The sequence below is a fragment of the Aquarana catesbeiana genome, linkage group LG02 (genome assembly GCF_042186555.1).
Source record: "Aquarana catesbeiana isolate 2022-GZ linkage group LG02, ASM4218655v1, whole genome shotgun sequence".
Classification (NCBI taxonomy): domain Eukaryota; kingdom Metazoa; phylum Chordata; class Amphibia; order Anura; family Ranidae; genus Aquarana; species Aquarana catesbeiana.
In genome coordinates this window covers 424,286,455-424,304,380 of record NC_133325.1, presented here as the reverse complement: position 1 = coordinate 424,304,380, position 17,926 = coordinate 424,286,455, and the positions used below count along the sequence as shown (strand labels likewise).

Sequence of the window (17,926 nt, the reverse complement as noted above, 5' to 3'; positions counted from 1 at the left end):
CTTAAGATATATATGTGAACTCTTACCTTATAAAACAACCTTTTTGGTTTAAAATAGAAATGAAATGCCAAATATTTGAGCATAATCTCTGTTCTTAGCTTCTTAGGGGGCTTGGAGAGTTAGGGGTGGAGACTGCAAGGGGAGGGGGCATGTCAGCAGGAGGCACAGAAAGAGCAGTACAGTGCTCTTCCTAATTATTAGCTGTGCAGGGGAGCATGTCAGCACAAGTCTGACCATTGGAGGACAGACAGGCTGTGCTCCCAGTGCAGCCAGAAAACTGGCCACACTAGGATGGATGTGCTCTCATGCCTTGTGTGGTCAGTTTTAAATAGGAAGGCAGGAGGACTGGCAGGATCACCAGGTATTTCACACAAAGGAAGCAATACAAAGAGAACAGGATACTTTTTAACATAAGTACAGAGTATAACAGGCACATATCAGGAATATGTAATGTTGGGATACATAATAAAAAAAAGTACTTGTTCATTGCTAAATGCTGATTTGCAGATTACCAAGTACAGCTTAATCCAACCACATAGATCTTTATTCTAAAACTGCTATAATATAGTGACTTCATTGTCTAGAGAATTGTGATAGGCCTACTCTTTACTTGTTCATTTATGTACATACTACCACATACTTTAACTCATACCAATAGATGGCATTCCTTTATTACTAACCAGTCTGGTGTTTGCTTCCTGATACTAAACCGTAGTGTATGCAGAAAATTTTCATTTGTGCTCTTAACAGTAGTGCAATATCTTCTTTTTTTAACTTGGAGTGTCAGGGGGCTGAGATTGTTCTTCAAGTCAAGCAAGAGAACAGAGAAACCAATTGACCAAGTGGCTCCTGCAGGGGGTAGCGCTCCACACATTATGGCTGACCTACCTGTCAAATGAAGACCTCCAGCATCTGGACACTTCCATCTCTGTTCAGGCACTTCCATCTGCATCTGCTCTTCCTTTCAGGTATCTCTCCTCTGGCCTCCAAAGCATCTGATTAAACTAGGATTGGTTTGATCAGATACTGTACAAGCTTGTAACACACAAACCAAAACCAGAAGTGACGAAATCCTCGTCACCTTTGGTTTCTGACAAAAGTTCTTCCACTCTTCACAGGCAATGCAACCCGACTAGTCACAAGTGTACTAGGCATCCCAATGGGATGGGAGAGCCTGGTAAAGGCAGCGGCAGGAGGGGTAGGGCCCTTCCGCCACTTGTAAAAGTGATAGAGCAGTTAAGCACAGCTGAGCCAATTTGAAAATGTGACAGCAGATGTGGGGAGAAGAACCCCAGCCCGCTGTCACAGGGAAGAGGGTGAGAGGAGACCTGCTGAAATGTTACAAGTTATACCCCAAAATACGGGTGTAATATGTTCAAAAGTTGAACTTATCCTTGCACATTTCTATATGATTGCTGAGCCAGTCTAAATGGAGTTAGATATCATCTTAATGTCGTTTTTCTGTCAGTTTCCAGTGGTTAACACAGTGGGCTTTCAGGAATATTGACTTAGGCCAGCCATAAACGATTCGAATCCCAGCCGGTTCAACAGCAACGGGCTGATATTTGAACTGCATATGGCAGGCTGAATGTACCAAGTTGATTGATCAATCAACTTGAGTACAGCCAGCCTGTCGGATTTACTTGCGATTATCACTAGTAGCTGCTATAGATAGTAGACTATATTCCTCCATTAAAACCTCTAGGCTTTGGAGGGTGTGATCATAATATAAATTATCAATCACAGTGATGCTATTATTGAAGATTTGATATATATATATATATATATATATATATATATATATATATATATATATATATATATATATATATATATTTAATTTGCGGAATGAGTGATTCAAATAGAAATTGGATAGGTTCACTAGAAACATGGTCTGCTGACAAGGAACAAATAGCTCTTCTTGCCAAAAGAGATGCCTGCATTGTGGGTGATAAGAGTTTTTAAGCTATTATCCAGTCAGTTAAAATATAATGCACCTGTTCCAGTCCCCATATGCACACACCTTTGACTACATTAGTAAATGGATTTTGTTAAAAAAAAATGTTAAATTGGATGGGAAAAAAATGATAGTTGAAAAAAGTGTGACTAGTGAACAGAAGAGTGGCTGAACAGTAGCACTACTCGCATCCAGTGTGCATGCAAAGATAGTATAACAATGTTATCTTTTATGCTTGATCCATTTAAATTTCAGGGGTCAGTCAGAGTAATATGAGCATTAGACATCTAGGGGATGTGTTTTTTTTTTTTTTACTAATAACAATAGAGGAAACTAATCATGATACGGCATATTTTTTTTGCAATTGCTATATGGATCCTGGGATTTCTTCAGCCTAGATTTAATGGGTAAGTTGAAACAAAGTGCACTTATCCCTTTTGGCCCCTCCAAATCTAAAGTACCCTTCCCCTCCTCTCCAGACACCTACTTGCCTCCATCCTGTGGCCGCAGTGTAGACCTTTCTGGTATCAAGTGTCTCCAGCCTCAGTAGATGGATCTATAAAGTCTATATTCATCTACTTCACAGGCAAATAATATCTTCCCCAATGTGTGATATTTTAGATTAGGAGGACATAAATGGATGAGTTTACTTTTAATCAAGTCCTTAGGGAGGCTATGCATAATAGCATTACCAGATGCCTTCATAAACAAAAGGACAATTCAAGTTGGTATGTAAATCTTCCGATCATAATTTGGGCCCCAACAAGCCTCCATTGCTCAGGGAATAGATGCAAATCCTTCAATCACAATAGTTCTCTTAATTGGTAGAAGTAAATCTGTTAGTTAATATTATATCATTTTCCTATTTCTTTTTATAAAACATTCAGCTGCACAATTAAAAACTGGATAAATAAAGAGTACTTACTATCATCCCGCGGGTTGAGCCTCTTGGACATGACCCAGTCAGAGGAACAGTTACTTGTTATTGCTCTGACTCTCCCAAAATATTGGTGTTCCATGAAGTCCTCTTCATCACCAGTGATTGAATTTGTTAAATTACAGTAGACTTCAGTTATATTCTGACATTCAGAAAATAATGACCACCCGGACTGGCCATATCTTTTGAAAAAAAAAAAAGAATGAAAGCATTAGGTTTATGATCCATACTGTCTCAGTCTTTTGTATTTTGCTACTACTTGTTTATTGGTTCCTACACTATTAATAAGCTGGTTATCACGATGGTTGAGCATTTTCATCTACATTATTCAGAGAAGATATGTAGCGGCTGTATATATATCGTGCCACATGTTATTTTGGTTACCCTTTTATATTTTGCTGAAATTGTTTTCCAATAGTCTACTTGGCTTTGTATTTTGTACCTACTTTCTTTTGAAATCTAATAAAAACTATTGAAATATAAGCATTAGGTTTAGTTTCTTTGTCTATGATGTAATTACTGATTTCTAATAATGATCCATGTTCAGCAAATAAATACTGGAGAACCTATTGTCACATCAGGTTATCTAGCTGTTTTGAGACAGTTAGATAACCTGGTGTCCAGAGCCATTTTTTGAACCTCCTCTCATTTAAGTTTGGGCAAGCGGTGTTTGAGGATTTTGATTATGATCCCAGCAGTACTCAAGGTCCCAGCAGTACCCAGTGAGTGCTGCTGGGACCTTGAATAAGGAGACATACCCTGAAAGCTTGTCCTGAAAAATTGTATGTTCGTGCAAATAAAAAAGTATCATGGACAGTACCCAATTGTTTCTGTTGCAAGTGCACTAATACAGCTAAAATCACCTCAAGCTTAGTGGAATGGGTATTGATGAGCATCTAGTTAAAAAGTTCATATTGCTCAAAGGTCTTTTTGAAATGTTTATTGGTTAAGAGCATCAAGATAAGCCAATGTGTTTCGGGAAAAAGGCCTATCCCTTCCTCAGGGTTGAAGCAGTGCATACAACTGGATTCACAATGAGATGCAATAGGAGACCCATTTCAGGGCTTGATAAATACTGTTAAATCTTAAGGGCACTACAAACTGCCTGCCAGCAACACTCTTAGCAATGAAAGTATTTCCTGTTGGGGTTTGAATTTCCCCCATCATTTACTGGCTGCAACAGGGAAGACTGTCTAATATGGTCAGGTAAGGAATTGTTGGGGGAGTGCTAGTATTTAGGCAACTATGGGAGCCAGTGTTGTTTTGGTGTTTTTTAGGCCTTTGGCTTCCCTTGTCTAAGTACAATAGCTCAGTATTTCTCCTCAGTAGGTAAAAGGAATACCTTATTATTATAATATATAATACATTTTCTTTAATGGGTAATCCATAATGGAATGTAGTAATAAAACCCATCCTGTACTTCCATTTGTCATTCAAGAGTACATGAACAAAAATAAAGCAGTTAGACAGTTGCGGCAATGATGATGTGCAAATTTTAGTAACTCTTAGCAACCAGAAAGAAAAGAAATTTTGTAATTTAGCTTGATGTTTGTGTTTTTTTCTTGTTTTTGTGCTTTTTACATTCTTCCCTCTTTCGTAGGACTGAAAAAACGTCAAAGGCCTTAGGTCATATGCCTATAACCAGCTCTAAATGGGCCCATCATAATCATTTCACCTGTTTGGAAGGTAGGGAAATAGTTTTCTTTCGGATTTCCCAATTAACCCTCTGCACACTGCTATAGTTTTACATACTTCTAGCAAATCTTACAATACATGTGAACCAAAGTTTCTTGGTTCACATAGATTGCAATAAAGATGATTAAACAAAAATCATACATTCAGATTTGAAAATGTGTTTCTTTAAAATGTAAGTTCCCCACTGCAGAAGTCCTGGGATTTGAAAGCTGTGGTCTTCTTTTCTTATGAGCGCCAAGATGGATCAGAGTGTTTCCGATTGGTCAAATTGGTCATGTGCTAGCATTGACCAGAATTACTCTAATTCATCCCTGAACCGCTGTGTAGGCCAATCATTAATGGACATTAATGCAGCAGAGACTGGGGATGGGGGGGTTGAGAGGGTGTAATGTGTTAGTTCTACCTTTCCATTTATTCTGAAAAGTTTAACTTACACTTTAAATGGACGACTGGCACATATTTTTGTAGCAGAGTGCTTGTTTATTTACCATGCTCAGGTGCAGGCACAGACCTCTTGAACTCCTTTTCCCACAACTCTCTGGATTCCTGAACATGTCCATGGAAGATAAGTTTCTCAGCTTCCCTCCCTCAGCAGTTCAGGGAGGACACACCTGAGGTAGAAGTAGCTGGCCACATGACCTGCAGCCAGGTGGGCAACCCTCCAGTGTCACAACAGGCCCCTAGCAGCAAGACAGAAGCCTAATAGCATGCAGCTTCTGAAGACCCAACCAAGATGGGGAGCACCTCCTTGATTGCTAACTGAGCGCTCAAGTTCCATTAGGGTGACCCTGAGTTGTCTGCCTGGGATCCTTCATCCATTTGCTTATGTTTCCAGAGCTACCCTGGAGTTCAACGTGACGGATGCTGTTTATAAGTATAATCGCAAAAAAACTTTGCTTTGAGGAAACTCAGGATTAGCTTTTTTCAAGTGATACTTTACCCACAACAACTTGATAAAAATAATGTTCTTTGGCAAGGGATATATATTCCACATTAATAATTATGCTACCAAAATGAGTGTGTGCTGTAAATTGTCTGTCAGCAGATCGACCTCTAGTGGCTCTGATTTTGGGCACAATTCCAAAATAGAGAGCAACTGAGCATGTGCAGAGCAAGGATAGACAGTGTATTACTGGATTTAATTTTTCATGTTTTACATAGCTATACCTACAAAAGTGGCCAGCCTGGACTTAATTTTCTGAATAAAGTTCCACTTTAATTCAAAGCAAGGATGATTATATGTGCTCTATTGCTGCATGTGAAATGTTAATTTTAATGATAGGTTAACTTTAAATTTAAAAACTATTACCATAACAATTGCAAAAGCTGTGGTTTGAGTCTAAGAATTTAATCAGTACCTTCTATACAATGTACAGGCATGCAACAGGGGAATCTCTTGCATTTGCTAATCGATGCATTATAAAGCAAGGCAAAACATCAGTGCTATGTTACGAGTGGAATAGTAATTGTGCAATGGTGCCACCGACACTTACATGAATTGATACTGTAACATTTTTGTGCACTTTGACTGTGTGTGCGCCAGTGGCGGCTGGTGGGCTTTTCTTCTGGGGGGGACATGAAACAATTAGCACTACCCCCCGGGTGGCATGACACTGATACACCCCCCGGGTGGCGTGGCATTGATGCACCCCCCCCTGCACCAGGGGCAGCTGCGGGGCTCGTGGCACTGTCAGCCAGAACCCCTGGAGGTGCGGAACTTACTATGAGGCTGTGTCCTCCTCTCCTCTCCTGCTGTGTCCTCTCCTCCTGTGTCCTCCGAGCAGCGGCAGGTCCGGCTCCAGAATGTCTCCTCTTCCACATCGCTAGGCATCCAAGAGGATCGCCTGGCGCTTTGGCCAATCAGGAAACAGGTCTCACTGACCCTCCTCCTGATTGACGGCGAGTAACTATAGTGTGAAAATAGCAAAAATTAATTCGCTATGGTCACACAATTGGGTGGGGTTAGGGTGCACTCTCGGTGCCCCGAGCCCACCCTATTTTGAAGCCTATTAGAGCATATGGCTTTAACCAGGTGCTTCAAAAAACACCCCCCCGCCCAACTCCCGCCATAGGAATTCATGTCCTGAAAGGGGCCGGGCACATGGATAGGGAGGGTGGCGGAGGTGCTGGGGGGGCGGCACCGCCCCCTAGCACCAAGGACGGCCCACAATGCATGGACCGCCCCTGGTGTGCGCTGACCTGTGTGCTGCGACTGCCTGTGTTGCTGTTCTATGTGCTGCCTCACTGGGGTTTATTTATAAAACATTTGTTGCACAAATGTCATAAACATTTGTCCAGGCTGCATGAGTTATACCTATATTTTCTCTAATACTATGACTTCCTATGATTTTCAGCTCCATCTAGTGGCCAATACATTTTTCTGAAATACCTCAACTAGAAAACATACTGAATTTTGATGGGTTGACAATTAGATAGAGATGTAGATGGACAATTGTAGGGAGTCGTAGTAGAGAAAATATAAGGAGAATTTGTGCAGCCTGGATGAATGCTTGTGACATTTGCCCAGCTAAACTTTTAAAAATAGACCCCTTAGTGTGCTATCTGTGTGTGTATTTGGCACATAAGCTTTGTCCCTGAATGTGTTTGTGCAAACTGTTGACTGTTTGCAGTAATTGGAGGGAAGATCACTGCTTTTATTCTTGGGCATGCAATCACTCTACAGTGTATATAATAAATTGATGTTACAAGATGAAAACAAAGTAGGAGAGCAGTCGAAAGACAAGAAAAGAATGTCAAGGGGGAGTGCCATAATTTGGAAGAGAGCAGATAGGGCGATGGTGCATAAGGCTGGGTTCACACTGAAACATGCAGCGGCACACAGCAGGAATCCGGTGCCTCTCCATTCACCATTTCAGGTCTGATTTTAGCCCAAATTTTGGGCTGAATTCGGACCTGAAACAGACCAAAAGACGCACAGGGCTCCTGTGCTATTCGCACCAGAGCCGCTGCGGAGATGTGTGAACTGGCTCCATAGAGAGTTGGTCACAAACTCCTGCTATGCAAATTGGATGAGGGGAAACCTGCATCCAATTCACATAGGTGTGAACCCAGCCTGAGGCTCTAGTCATTTTTCCAGCCTTTGTTCTAAAGTATTTTTTGTTTTTATTACTCCAAAACGCTCAACATCCAAAATCCCATAGTTTTCATTGATCCCTGTTCACACCTGAGCATAGTGTCAATTAAAGCTGGTAGCTTGAAAAAGTATATGAACTTTATGTGTGATGTGTGACAATTGTAAGCTGGTCACTGGGTGTAAGCATGCCAGATATGTACGTTTTTGCACGTTTTTCAGGCTTTCCCATTAGGCTAAGTTCACGACTAGCATCTCGTGAATGTGATTTTTTTGCTATGTGCATAGGGCAGCCCTTTAATTTCAATGGGCTGCCTTATGCGCAAAAAAACATGGCAACTAAGCTCCCGTACTTCGCCATTGACTTTTGCACATTTTAACATCTAACATCTGCTTGCCGTGTTTGAAGTACCATTAACAATGAATGGCAACACAAGCACGCGTTCACAGAATACTTAGGTGTGAATAGAAGGTTAACATCTATTGAGGCCAAAAACTCTTATAGCTCATAGCTCAAATAAAGTTCATATACTTTTTCAAGCTACCAGCTTTAATTGACACTATGCTCAGGTGTGAACAGGGATCAATGAAAACTATGGGATTTTGGATGTTGAGCGTTTTGGAGTTTCAAGCTACAAAACACTCAGTTTTTGCAGTTTAACCAGCTGGTTGAGCGAAAAAAACAGACTAACTCCTTCATCCACACATTTGAAGTGGATGAGGGAATCCTCTCATTGGGGTTTATTTACTAAAGCTGGAGAGTGCAAAATCAGCACACTTCTGCATAGAAACCAATCAGATTCTAACCTCAGCTTGTTAAGATTAATTCATTTTAATTAAGATTTGGCAATAAAACCTGGAAGCTGATTGGTTTCTATGCAGAAGTGAGCCTGATTTTGCACTCTCCAGCTTTAGTAAATAAACCCCACAGTGCCATTGTATTCCTGCCTGCAGCCCTGATCAACAGGAAATTTTCTAGCAGGGCAGTAATCTAGAAATTGATTGGTAGTGCGACCTCTCTACAACCACAGTACCTGTACATGTACTGAAATTTGGCCGGTCACTGCTGAACCGTCTGAATTTTGAACCATCTATGGGCAGCTTAAAGTTGATTGTGTGTTAGCACTGCTGACAGGAAACAAAGGACAGCTGGGAAAGGGGAGAGAACAATGAGTAGGGGAGAAGATAAAAAGATGGAGCATGCTCACTAAGGATGTAAAAGAAGCATCTAGTGCTTGTCAAGGAACAGGCAGTGCTCTTCTATGTTTATATTATGCAAGATTCAGCTGTCATTATTCAGGCAGGTGATTAAACTTACCTCTTGTATTGGACACTAAACAATACATCTGGTGGAAGGTAGTCTTTGTTCCATTGTAGCACGTATTCAAAATTTGTTGCATTAAAAGTCACATTGTGATGTGTAAAGTTTAGACAGCTATGGCAGAGTTTCACTGAAAAACATATATATGTAAAAAATAATTTCAGATACATGCACTGTCAATATTGTATGTAAATTCTATCCAACCATCATATTTTAGTTCTTGGAAGACTCACACTGGATGAATCAACCAGACTTCTTATGGTTCTTAGAGAATGAGATCTACCACTGGAGTTTCTGGCTCTAACCCTCTTGTGACCATAAGAAAGCCTGGTGAGGGGAATCTCAATGATTCTCTTACATGCTCTGTAACATGAAATAATAATAAAATCCAAGAGGAAGTGTGAGATACCTTAGTAAGTGCCACAGTGCATAGACAGACCTGGGGAATAAAGTGCAAAGCTCCTGCATTTGGAGATACCAAAAATATAAGATAACGTGTTATTTGAAATTTACATAAATATATCTGCTCTTTGAGTTACCTATTTTGTCCAATATGCAGCCACTGTTGTTGCCAACTGATTGCTGGATGCTACATAGTGATGTACTAAAACCAAGCAGGGATGAGAGTCATTGCTCTTCAACATTCTGCCAGGCAGTCTATGACAGCTACATTGATGGTAGTGGGAGCTTTCCTTAAGGTTCCACATAGTTCATATCCAGTTTAATAAGGAACAGCAACCTGTTGCTAGAAACCCAACTCCAGCCCCAAGAAAAAAGGTACCCTTGCAGTGGGGCCCTCCAACACTGCAATGGTAAAATGCTTGTTAAATCTAACAAGATGGCTCCCTCCATCTGTGCAACCATTCCCCTCAGCCTCCTCTTCAAAATATGATTTTGGAGCATATTTGTTTGCAAATTGTAGAAGTTTTCAGGCTAAAGAGTGTTTGTTTTAGCCAGTGGAAAGCTAGGTACAAGCTGCGGACAGTTTTTTAGGCATGAAATTACATTTATCAGGTTTTTGCTGTTGAGCAACAGCACATTGCTTAGATGTGATCTAAATGTGAATAAAATAACATATAAATCTGGTGTTGACGTTAAAGCTCTTTTGGAAACTTGCTTCAAATCCCTCAGGTGTGAATTATTTATTATTATACAGGATGTATATAACACCAACAGCTTGCGCCGCGCTTTACAATATAAAAGCGCTGTGCAGTTCAATACAGAAGGAGCAGGTGAGCACTGCTCAAATGGAGGTTTAAGCGTGCCAGAGAATAGAGCAAGTACCCACAGCTTTTTCCTCTGTATCCTAGATTTAGTGGCATTTAAACCTTGCAGTGTAAGGGAAGAGGCACTATAAGGGTTTTTTTTTTTTTTTTTGTCATCCTGGAGTTACGATTTAAAATCATGTATTGTTTAATATGTTCGAAAAATCTAATTCTTATTTGTTTTAAGAGAAACAAATGACCTGCTGAGCCATATTAAACCAAGGATACAAAGGTAAATCTCTAATGGACCCTAAATATTTGACATCAGCTACACAAACATGACCCATACTGTATCCGCTCTCTCCACTTAGCATTCTTAGGGTTATTCATTTCAAACAACGCACAGAATATAAATGTCAATCTGAAATCTGTTCTTGGCAGTTTTGCCTATACTTTTACAGAAAAATGCTCTTTGCTTTGTTTTTCCCAAAAATGAGTATAATATTTTGAATGGAAAACACACAATTGTCGGAACAATTTTTTTCCCAAATAACAGTATAAAAATAATAATATTAATAATAATAATAACAGCATATATCCCTTTAATTTACTATATGGTAACTTGAGTCAGCTTTACTTTTTACAGTAATATTTTCAGGCAGCAGTTTATGATGTACAACAAATGCTCACAGACGTAACCCTGATAAATGTATAATTAAAGCAATGCTTAATATATTGCCTATAATGAAATCATTATTAATCTAAACTGAACATGTACAAAGGAGATATAGCACTATATTGCTATATAGCTGTACTGGGTTTCCTACATAGATTTACAGATAACAGAAGCGGTGATATGTCCTTGTGGTTGGCTTCTGAGTATCTGTATTTCATTACCTGTTTACTTCCTTTTGCATAACAGATCTTACCTAAAAGGCAGCTGAAAAATAAGTAACAAAGTGTCCTCTTCATCTATTGCCAGAACACATGAACTAGTCAAATCATTTGATTGTCCGAGACAAAGTATTCAGTGACACGGACAGGCCTTTGGATGTGACGACACGATGTCTTGTTCTCCAACAGTGACACAGAAAATGTGTAGAGCACACAGGTTTCAGTGTTTTTCATAAGAAGGGAGTGTCCTAGTTCAAGGCGAAGGGTGCTGAATGACTAAAGGCAAAATTATGCTGAAAGACAACTCCTATGTACCAGTTTGTCCAATTACCTGTTCGCTGTAGAAACACACATTCATTTTGTGTCACCATGCCAAATGTAGCAAAGCAAGAAGCATTTAAACGTATTATTGATATGCAAAAATGGAGGGGAATGTGTAGAACCCATAATTGCTACAGCGCTACCACCCCATATAAAGGATAAATCCGATTACAGAGCAGAGGCAAGACCTTTAGCACTAAAAAGACATACTAACTGTATAAAACATATAAAAGTTTTATTCACAAACTGAATAAACTTTATGTGGAACTACATCCATACAGAAAACAGGTTTCTCTGTGCATATATTTGATTTCTGGTATCCGACACTTCTGACTATATGTTGTATAACACATACACAAACTGTAAATCAAGTCGACAAACAAACTTGTAATTAGTCAATGCTTTTCGCAGAGCAATCAGTTTCTTGAAGACTGCATTTTGGCCACTAGATAGCATTGACAACCATAAGCAGTCATAGTAGTAGAGCAAACATAGGGAGAATTTGTGCAAGGCTGGATGAATGCTTGTGACTTTTAGGCCCCATTCACACTAGCGCGTTTTTTGATGCATTTTGCATTTTGCAGAAATGCACGGGAATTTTTTAACATGGGTTCCTATGGAACATGTTCACATCAATGCTTTTTTGTATCTCCGCGTTTTTGGAAAGGGTCGGGGACTTTTTCTCATGCAAAATGCAGCGTTTTGCATGTAATGGTTTTCAATGGACAAGCATCAAAAACGCAAGTGCACCTTTTTTGCAGCGTTTTTGATGCGTTTTTGATGCGTTTTTGCCGTTTTTTTTTTTTTTTTTTGTAATTTTTTTTTTTTTGTAATTTTTTTGTAAGACTGTAAAAAAAAATGAAAAAAAAAAAAAAAAAAAAAAAAACGCAAAACGCAAATCGCGGCAAAATCGCGGCAAAATCGCGGCAAAAACGCGGCAAAAACGCGGCTCAAAAACGCGGCAAGCATGAAAAAAAAACCTCCAAAAACGCTCAAAAGCAACATGCATAGGTGTGAATCGAGCCTTACCCAGCTATTTTATTTATTTTTATAAATAGACCCCTAAGGCTCCATTCACACTAGCGCGTTTTTTGATGCATTTTGCATTTTGCAGAAATGCACGGGAATTTTTTAACATGGGTTCCTATGGAACATGTTCACATCAATGCCTTTTTGTTTCTCTGCATTTTTGGAAAGGGTCGGGGACTTTTTCTCATGCAAAATGCAGCGTTTTGCATGTAATGGTTTTCAATGGACAAGCATCAAAAACGCAAGTGCACCTTTTTTGCAGCGTTTTTGATGCGTTTTTGATGCGTTTTTGGTGCGTTTTTGCCGTTTTTTTTTTTAATTTTTTTTTTTTTTGTAATTTTTTTGTAAGACTGTAAAAAAAAATGAAAAAAAAAAAAAAACGCAAAACGCAAATTGCGGCAAAATCGCGGCAAAATCGCGGCAAAAACGCGGCAAAAACGCGGCTCAAAAACGCGGCAAGCATGAAAAAAAAACCTCCAAAAACGCTCAAAAGCAACATGCATAGGTGTGAATGGAGCCTCAGGCTCCATTCACACTAGCGCGTTTTTTGATGCATTTTGCATTTTGCAGAAATGCACGGGAATTTTTTAACATGGGTTCCTATGGAACATGTTCACATCAATGCCTTTTTGTTTCTCTGCATTTTTGGAAAGGGTCAGGGACTTTTTTTCATGCAAAATGCAGCGTTTTGCATGTAAGGCTCGATTCACACCTATGCATGTTGCTTTTGAGCGTTTTTGGAGGTTTTTTTTCATGCTTGCCACGTTTTTGAGCAGCGTTTTTGTAGCGTTATTGCGGCGTTTTTGCTGCGATTTGCGTTTTGCGTTTTTTTGTTTTTTTTTTTCATTTTTTTTTACAGTCTTAAAAAAAAATTACAAAAAAAAAAAAAAAAAAAAAAAAAAAAAAACCGGCAAAAACGCACCAAAAACGCACCAAAAACGCTGCAAAAACGCTGCAAAAACGGTGCACTTGCGTTTTTGATGCTTGTCCATTGAAATCCATTACATGCAAAACGCTGCTTTTTGCATGAAAAAAAGTCCCCGACCCTTTCCAAAAACGCAGAGATACAAAAAGGCATTGATGTGAACATGTTCCATAGGAACCCATGTTAAAAAATTCCCATGCATTTCTGCAAAATGCAAAATGCATCAAAAAACGCGTTAGTGTGAATGGAGCCTAATAGAATTCAATGGACAAGCATCAAAAACGCAAGTGCACCGTTTTTGCAGCGTTTTTGATGCGTTTTTGCCGTTTTTTTTTTTTTTTTTTTTTTTTTAATTTTTTTTAATTTTTTTTTTTAGACTGTAAAAAAAAAAACTGTAAAAAAAAAAAAAAAAAACCGCAAAACGCAAATCGCGTCAAAATCGCGGCAAAAACGCCGCAAAAACGCTGCTCAAAAACGTGGCAAGCATGAAAAAAAAACCTCCAAAAACGCCCAAAAGCAACATGCATAGGTGTGAATCCAGCCTAAGGCTGGATTCACACCTATGCATTTTTAGTGCTTTTTGCATTTTGCACATTTGTACTACAGTCCATTTACCATGATTTCCTATGGAACACATTCTATAGTGCCAATCTGCAAAATGCAAAAAGCACCAGAACTGCATAGGTGTGAATCCAGCCTAAAGCCTGATTCACACCTATGCATTTTTAGTGCTTTTTGCATTTTGCAGATTGGCACTATAGAATGTGTTCCATAGGAAATCATGGTAAATGGACTGTAGTACAAATGTGCAAAATGCAAAAAGCACTAAAAATGCATAGGTGTGAATAAGGCCTAAGGCCTGATTTAGGCTCCATTCACACTAGCGCGTTTTTTGATGCATTTTGCATTTTGCAGAAATGCATGGGAATTTTTTAACATGGGTTCCTATGGAACATGTTCACATCAATGCTTTTTTGTATCTCTGCGTTTTTGGAAAGGGTCGGGGACTTTTTTTCATGCAAAAAGCAGCGTTTTGCATGTAATGGATTTCAATGGACAAGCATCAAAAACGCGAGTGCACCGTTTTTGCAGCGTTTTTGGTGCGTTTTTGGTGCGTTTTTGGTCCGTTTTTGCCGTTTTTTTTTTTTTTTTGTAATTTTTTTTTAAGACTGTAAAAAAAAATGAAAAAAAAAAAACGCAAAACGCAAATCGCGGCAAAAACGCCGCAAAAACACCGCAAAAACGCTACAAAAACGCTGCTCAGAAACGTGCCAAGCATGAAAAAAAAACCTCCAAAAACGCTCAAAAGCAACATGCATAGGTGTGAATGGGGCCTAAGGCCCCATTCACACTAGCGCGTTTTTTGATGCATTTTGCATTTTGCAGAAATGCACGGGAATTTTTTAACATGGGTTCCTATGGAACATGTTCACATCAATGCTTTTTTGTATCTCCGCGTTTTTGGAAAGGGTCGGGGACTTTTTCTCATGCAAAATGCAGCGTTTTGCATGTAATGGTTTTCAATGGACAAGCATCAAAAACGCAAGTGCACCTTTTTTGCAGCGTTTTTGATGCGTTTTTGATGCGTTTTTGGTGCGTTTTTGCCTTTTTTTTTTTTTTTTTTTTATTTTTTTGTAATTTTTTTGTAAGACTGTAAAAAAAAATGAAAAAAAAAAAAAAAAAAAAAAACGCAAAACGCAAATCGCGGCAAAATCGCGGCAAAATCGCGGCAAAAACGCGGCAAAAACGCGGCTCAAAAACGCGGCAAGCATGAAAAAAAAACCTCCAAAAACGCTCAAAAGCAACATGCATAGGTGTGAATCGAGCCTTACATCCAATACATCTATGCAGATTGCAGTTTGCATATTCCAGGTACATTTTGCTTCTTTCAATACACATTTTTGATCCATTGAAGTCTATGGAACCAAAAAAAAGACCCCGGCCCTTTCCATAAAATGCACAGATGTGAACTACATCCATAGGAAACCATATTAAATGGATTGTAGTTTGTTTCTGCAGAACTGAAAATGCACTAAAAAATGTATAGGTGTGATCCAGGCCTCGGTGCTATCTGTCCATTTACCATGGTTTCCTATGCAATACGTTCTGTAGTGCAAATCTGCAAAATGCAAAAAGCACTAAAGATGCATAGGTGTGAATGGAGCCTAAGGCTCCATTCACACTAGCGCGTTTTTTGATGCATTTTGCATTTTGCAGAAATGCATGGGAATTTTTTAACATGGGTTCCTATGGAACATGTTCACATCAATGCTTTTTTGTATCTCTGCGTTTTTGGAAAGGGTCGGGGACTTTTTTCATGCAAAAAGCAGCGTTTTGCATGTAATGGATTTCAATGGACAAGCATCAAAAACGCAAGTGCACCGTTTTTGCAGCGTTTTTGCAGCGTTTTTGGTGCGTTTTTGCCGTTTTTATTTATTTTTTTTTTTGTAATTTTTTTTTAAGACTGTAAAAAAAAAAAAATTAAAAAAAAAAACCGCAAAACGCAAATCGCGGCAAAAACGCGGCAAAAACGCCGCAAAAACGCTACAAAAACGCTGCTCAAAAACGTGGCAAGCATGAAAAAAAAACCTCCAAAAACGCTCAAAAGCAACATGCATAGGTGTGAATCGAGCCTTAGGCTCGATTCACATCTATGCATGTTGCTTTTGAGCGTTTCTGCAGTGTTTTTTGTGGTGCTTGCCGCGTTTTTGAGCAGCGTTTTAAGGCTCGATTCACACCTATGCATGTTGCTTTTGAGCGTTTTTGGAGGTTTTTTTTTCATGCTTGCCACGTTTTTGAGCAGCGTTTTTGTAGCGTTTTTGGTGCGTTTTTGCCGCGTTTTTGCCGCGATTTGCGTTTTTTTTTTTTTTTTTTCATTTTTTTTTAGTCTTAAAAAAAATTACAAAAAATAAAAAATAAAAAAAAAAAAACGGCAAAAACGCACCAAAAACGCACCAAAAACGCTGCAAAAACGCTGCAAAAACGGTGCACTTGCGTTTTTGATGCTTGTCCATTGAAATCCATTACATGCAAAATGCTGCTTTTTGCATGAAAAAAAGTCCCCGACCCTTTCCAAAAACGCAGAGATACAAAAAAGCATTGATGTGAACATGTTCCATAGGAACCCATGTTAAAAAATTCCCATGCATTTCTGCAAAATGCAAAATGCATCAAAAAACGCGCTAGTGTGAATGGAGCCTTACAGTGTTTTTGCTGTGTTTTTGCTGTCCTTTTGCGTTTTGTGTTTTTTTTTTTTTTTAGACTGTATACATAATAAAGCAACGCAGCAAAAACGCAGCAAAAACGCTGTAAAAACGCTGTAAAAACGCTGTACTTGCGTTTTTAATGCTGGTCCATTGAATTCTATTACATGCAAAATGCTGCATTTTGCATGAAAAAAAGTCCTTGACCCTTTCCAAAAACGCAGAGGTACAAAAATGCATTGATGTGGACATGTTCCATAGGAACCCATGTTAAAAAATTCCCATGCATTTCTGCAAAATGCAAAATGCATCAAAAAATATGTTAGTGTGAATGAAGTCTTAATGTGTTTGTGCAAACTGTTGGCTGTTTGCAGTAAGGCTCCATGCACAATGGGCTTAAAAAAACTACAATTCCCATGGCAGAAAAAAACACTCATAGGCTGGATTCACACCTAGGCATTTTTAGTGCTTTTTGCATTTTGCAGATTTGCGCAACAGAACGTGTTCCATAGGAAACCATGTTATATGGACTGTAGTACAAATCTGCAAAATGCAAAAAGCACTAAAAATGCATAGGTGTGAATCCAGCCATATAGAGCACTTTTTGTGCAGAATTTAGATGAGTTTAGGAGAGTTTTGTGTTTTTTCTGCCACTAAGCTCCAATCAGAAAAACAAACCTGAAGGTTTATTTTTCTTGCCTCTAAACGTTGAGCTCAAAATATGCTTGTAATCATCCTAATGTGCATGGACACATAGGATAACAGTGTGCATGGAACCTAAGTGTAGGAGAGATCACTGCCTTTATTCCTAGGTATGCAATCACTCTAGAGTAGCCCTTTTCAACCAGTGTGCCCAGCTCCCCTGGGGTGCCTTCAGGTGTCTTCAGGGGTGCTTTGGCAAAATACCTAGAAGTTGCCCAAAAATTGTATACAAGACAGCAGGTGGATCAAGCCTGCCTCCTTGTTTTTACATTATTCTCAAGGACAGAGTGTCTTGCTAAAGTTTTCCTTTAATTCATTCTATTCATTTATTTACAATGTTGTGTAGATATTAGTAAATAGCCCTATAAGGTTATCTTTTCTCATTAGGATTTTTCAGTAGAATTCTCAACAATGTTGCTTTAAGAGACAAATTATTAAAGATTTTTAGATTTTTAATGGGGGCTAGAATATTCAAATCTTAGCCTTATTATCAAACGCTTGCATATTTGTTTCCTTGCATACACTTTACAAGAGGCTGCAATCTCCTTGCAACCTGATCTTCTATGGTTGCTCTATGTATGCACTTCCTTAAGCACACAACCTCTATGACCAGCCCTTCACAATCACTTCACAAACCTGATATTCA

The 17,926-nt window shown here is 39.0% G+C and overlaps 1 protein-coding gene across 3 annotated transcripts in view; it reads right to left on the bottom strand.

Annotated features, from left to right (window-relative positions):
• IL22RA1 (interleukin 22 receptor subunit alpha 1) overlaps positions 1-11,349 on the bottom strand; it is a 43,857-nt gene extending 32,508 nt beyond the window's left edge. For all 3 annotated transcript variants that reach the window (XR_012241667.1, XR_012241668.1, XM_073615487.1), the window contains exons 1-3: positions 11,136-11,349; positions 8,999-9,131; positions 2,883-3,076 (exon numbers count right to left, since the gene is read on the bottom strand). Coding sequence is in view for 1 of the 3 variants with exons in the window: in XM_073615487.1 (XP_073471588.1) it covers positions 2,883-3,076; positions 8,999-9,131; positions 11,136-11,178 (370 nt within the window). In the remaining 2 variants the exon portion in view is untranslated. The remainder of the gene's footprint in view (positions 1-2,882; positions 3,077-8,998; positions 9,132-11,135) is intronic.
• Positions 11,350-17,926: the final 6,577 nt, after the last annotated feature.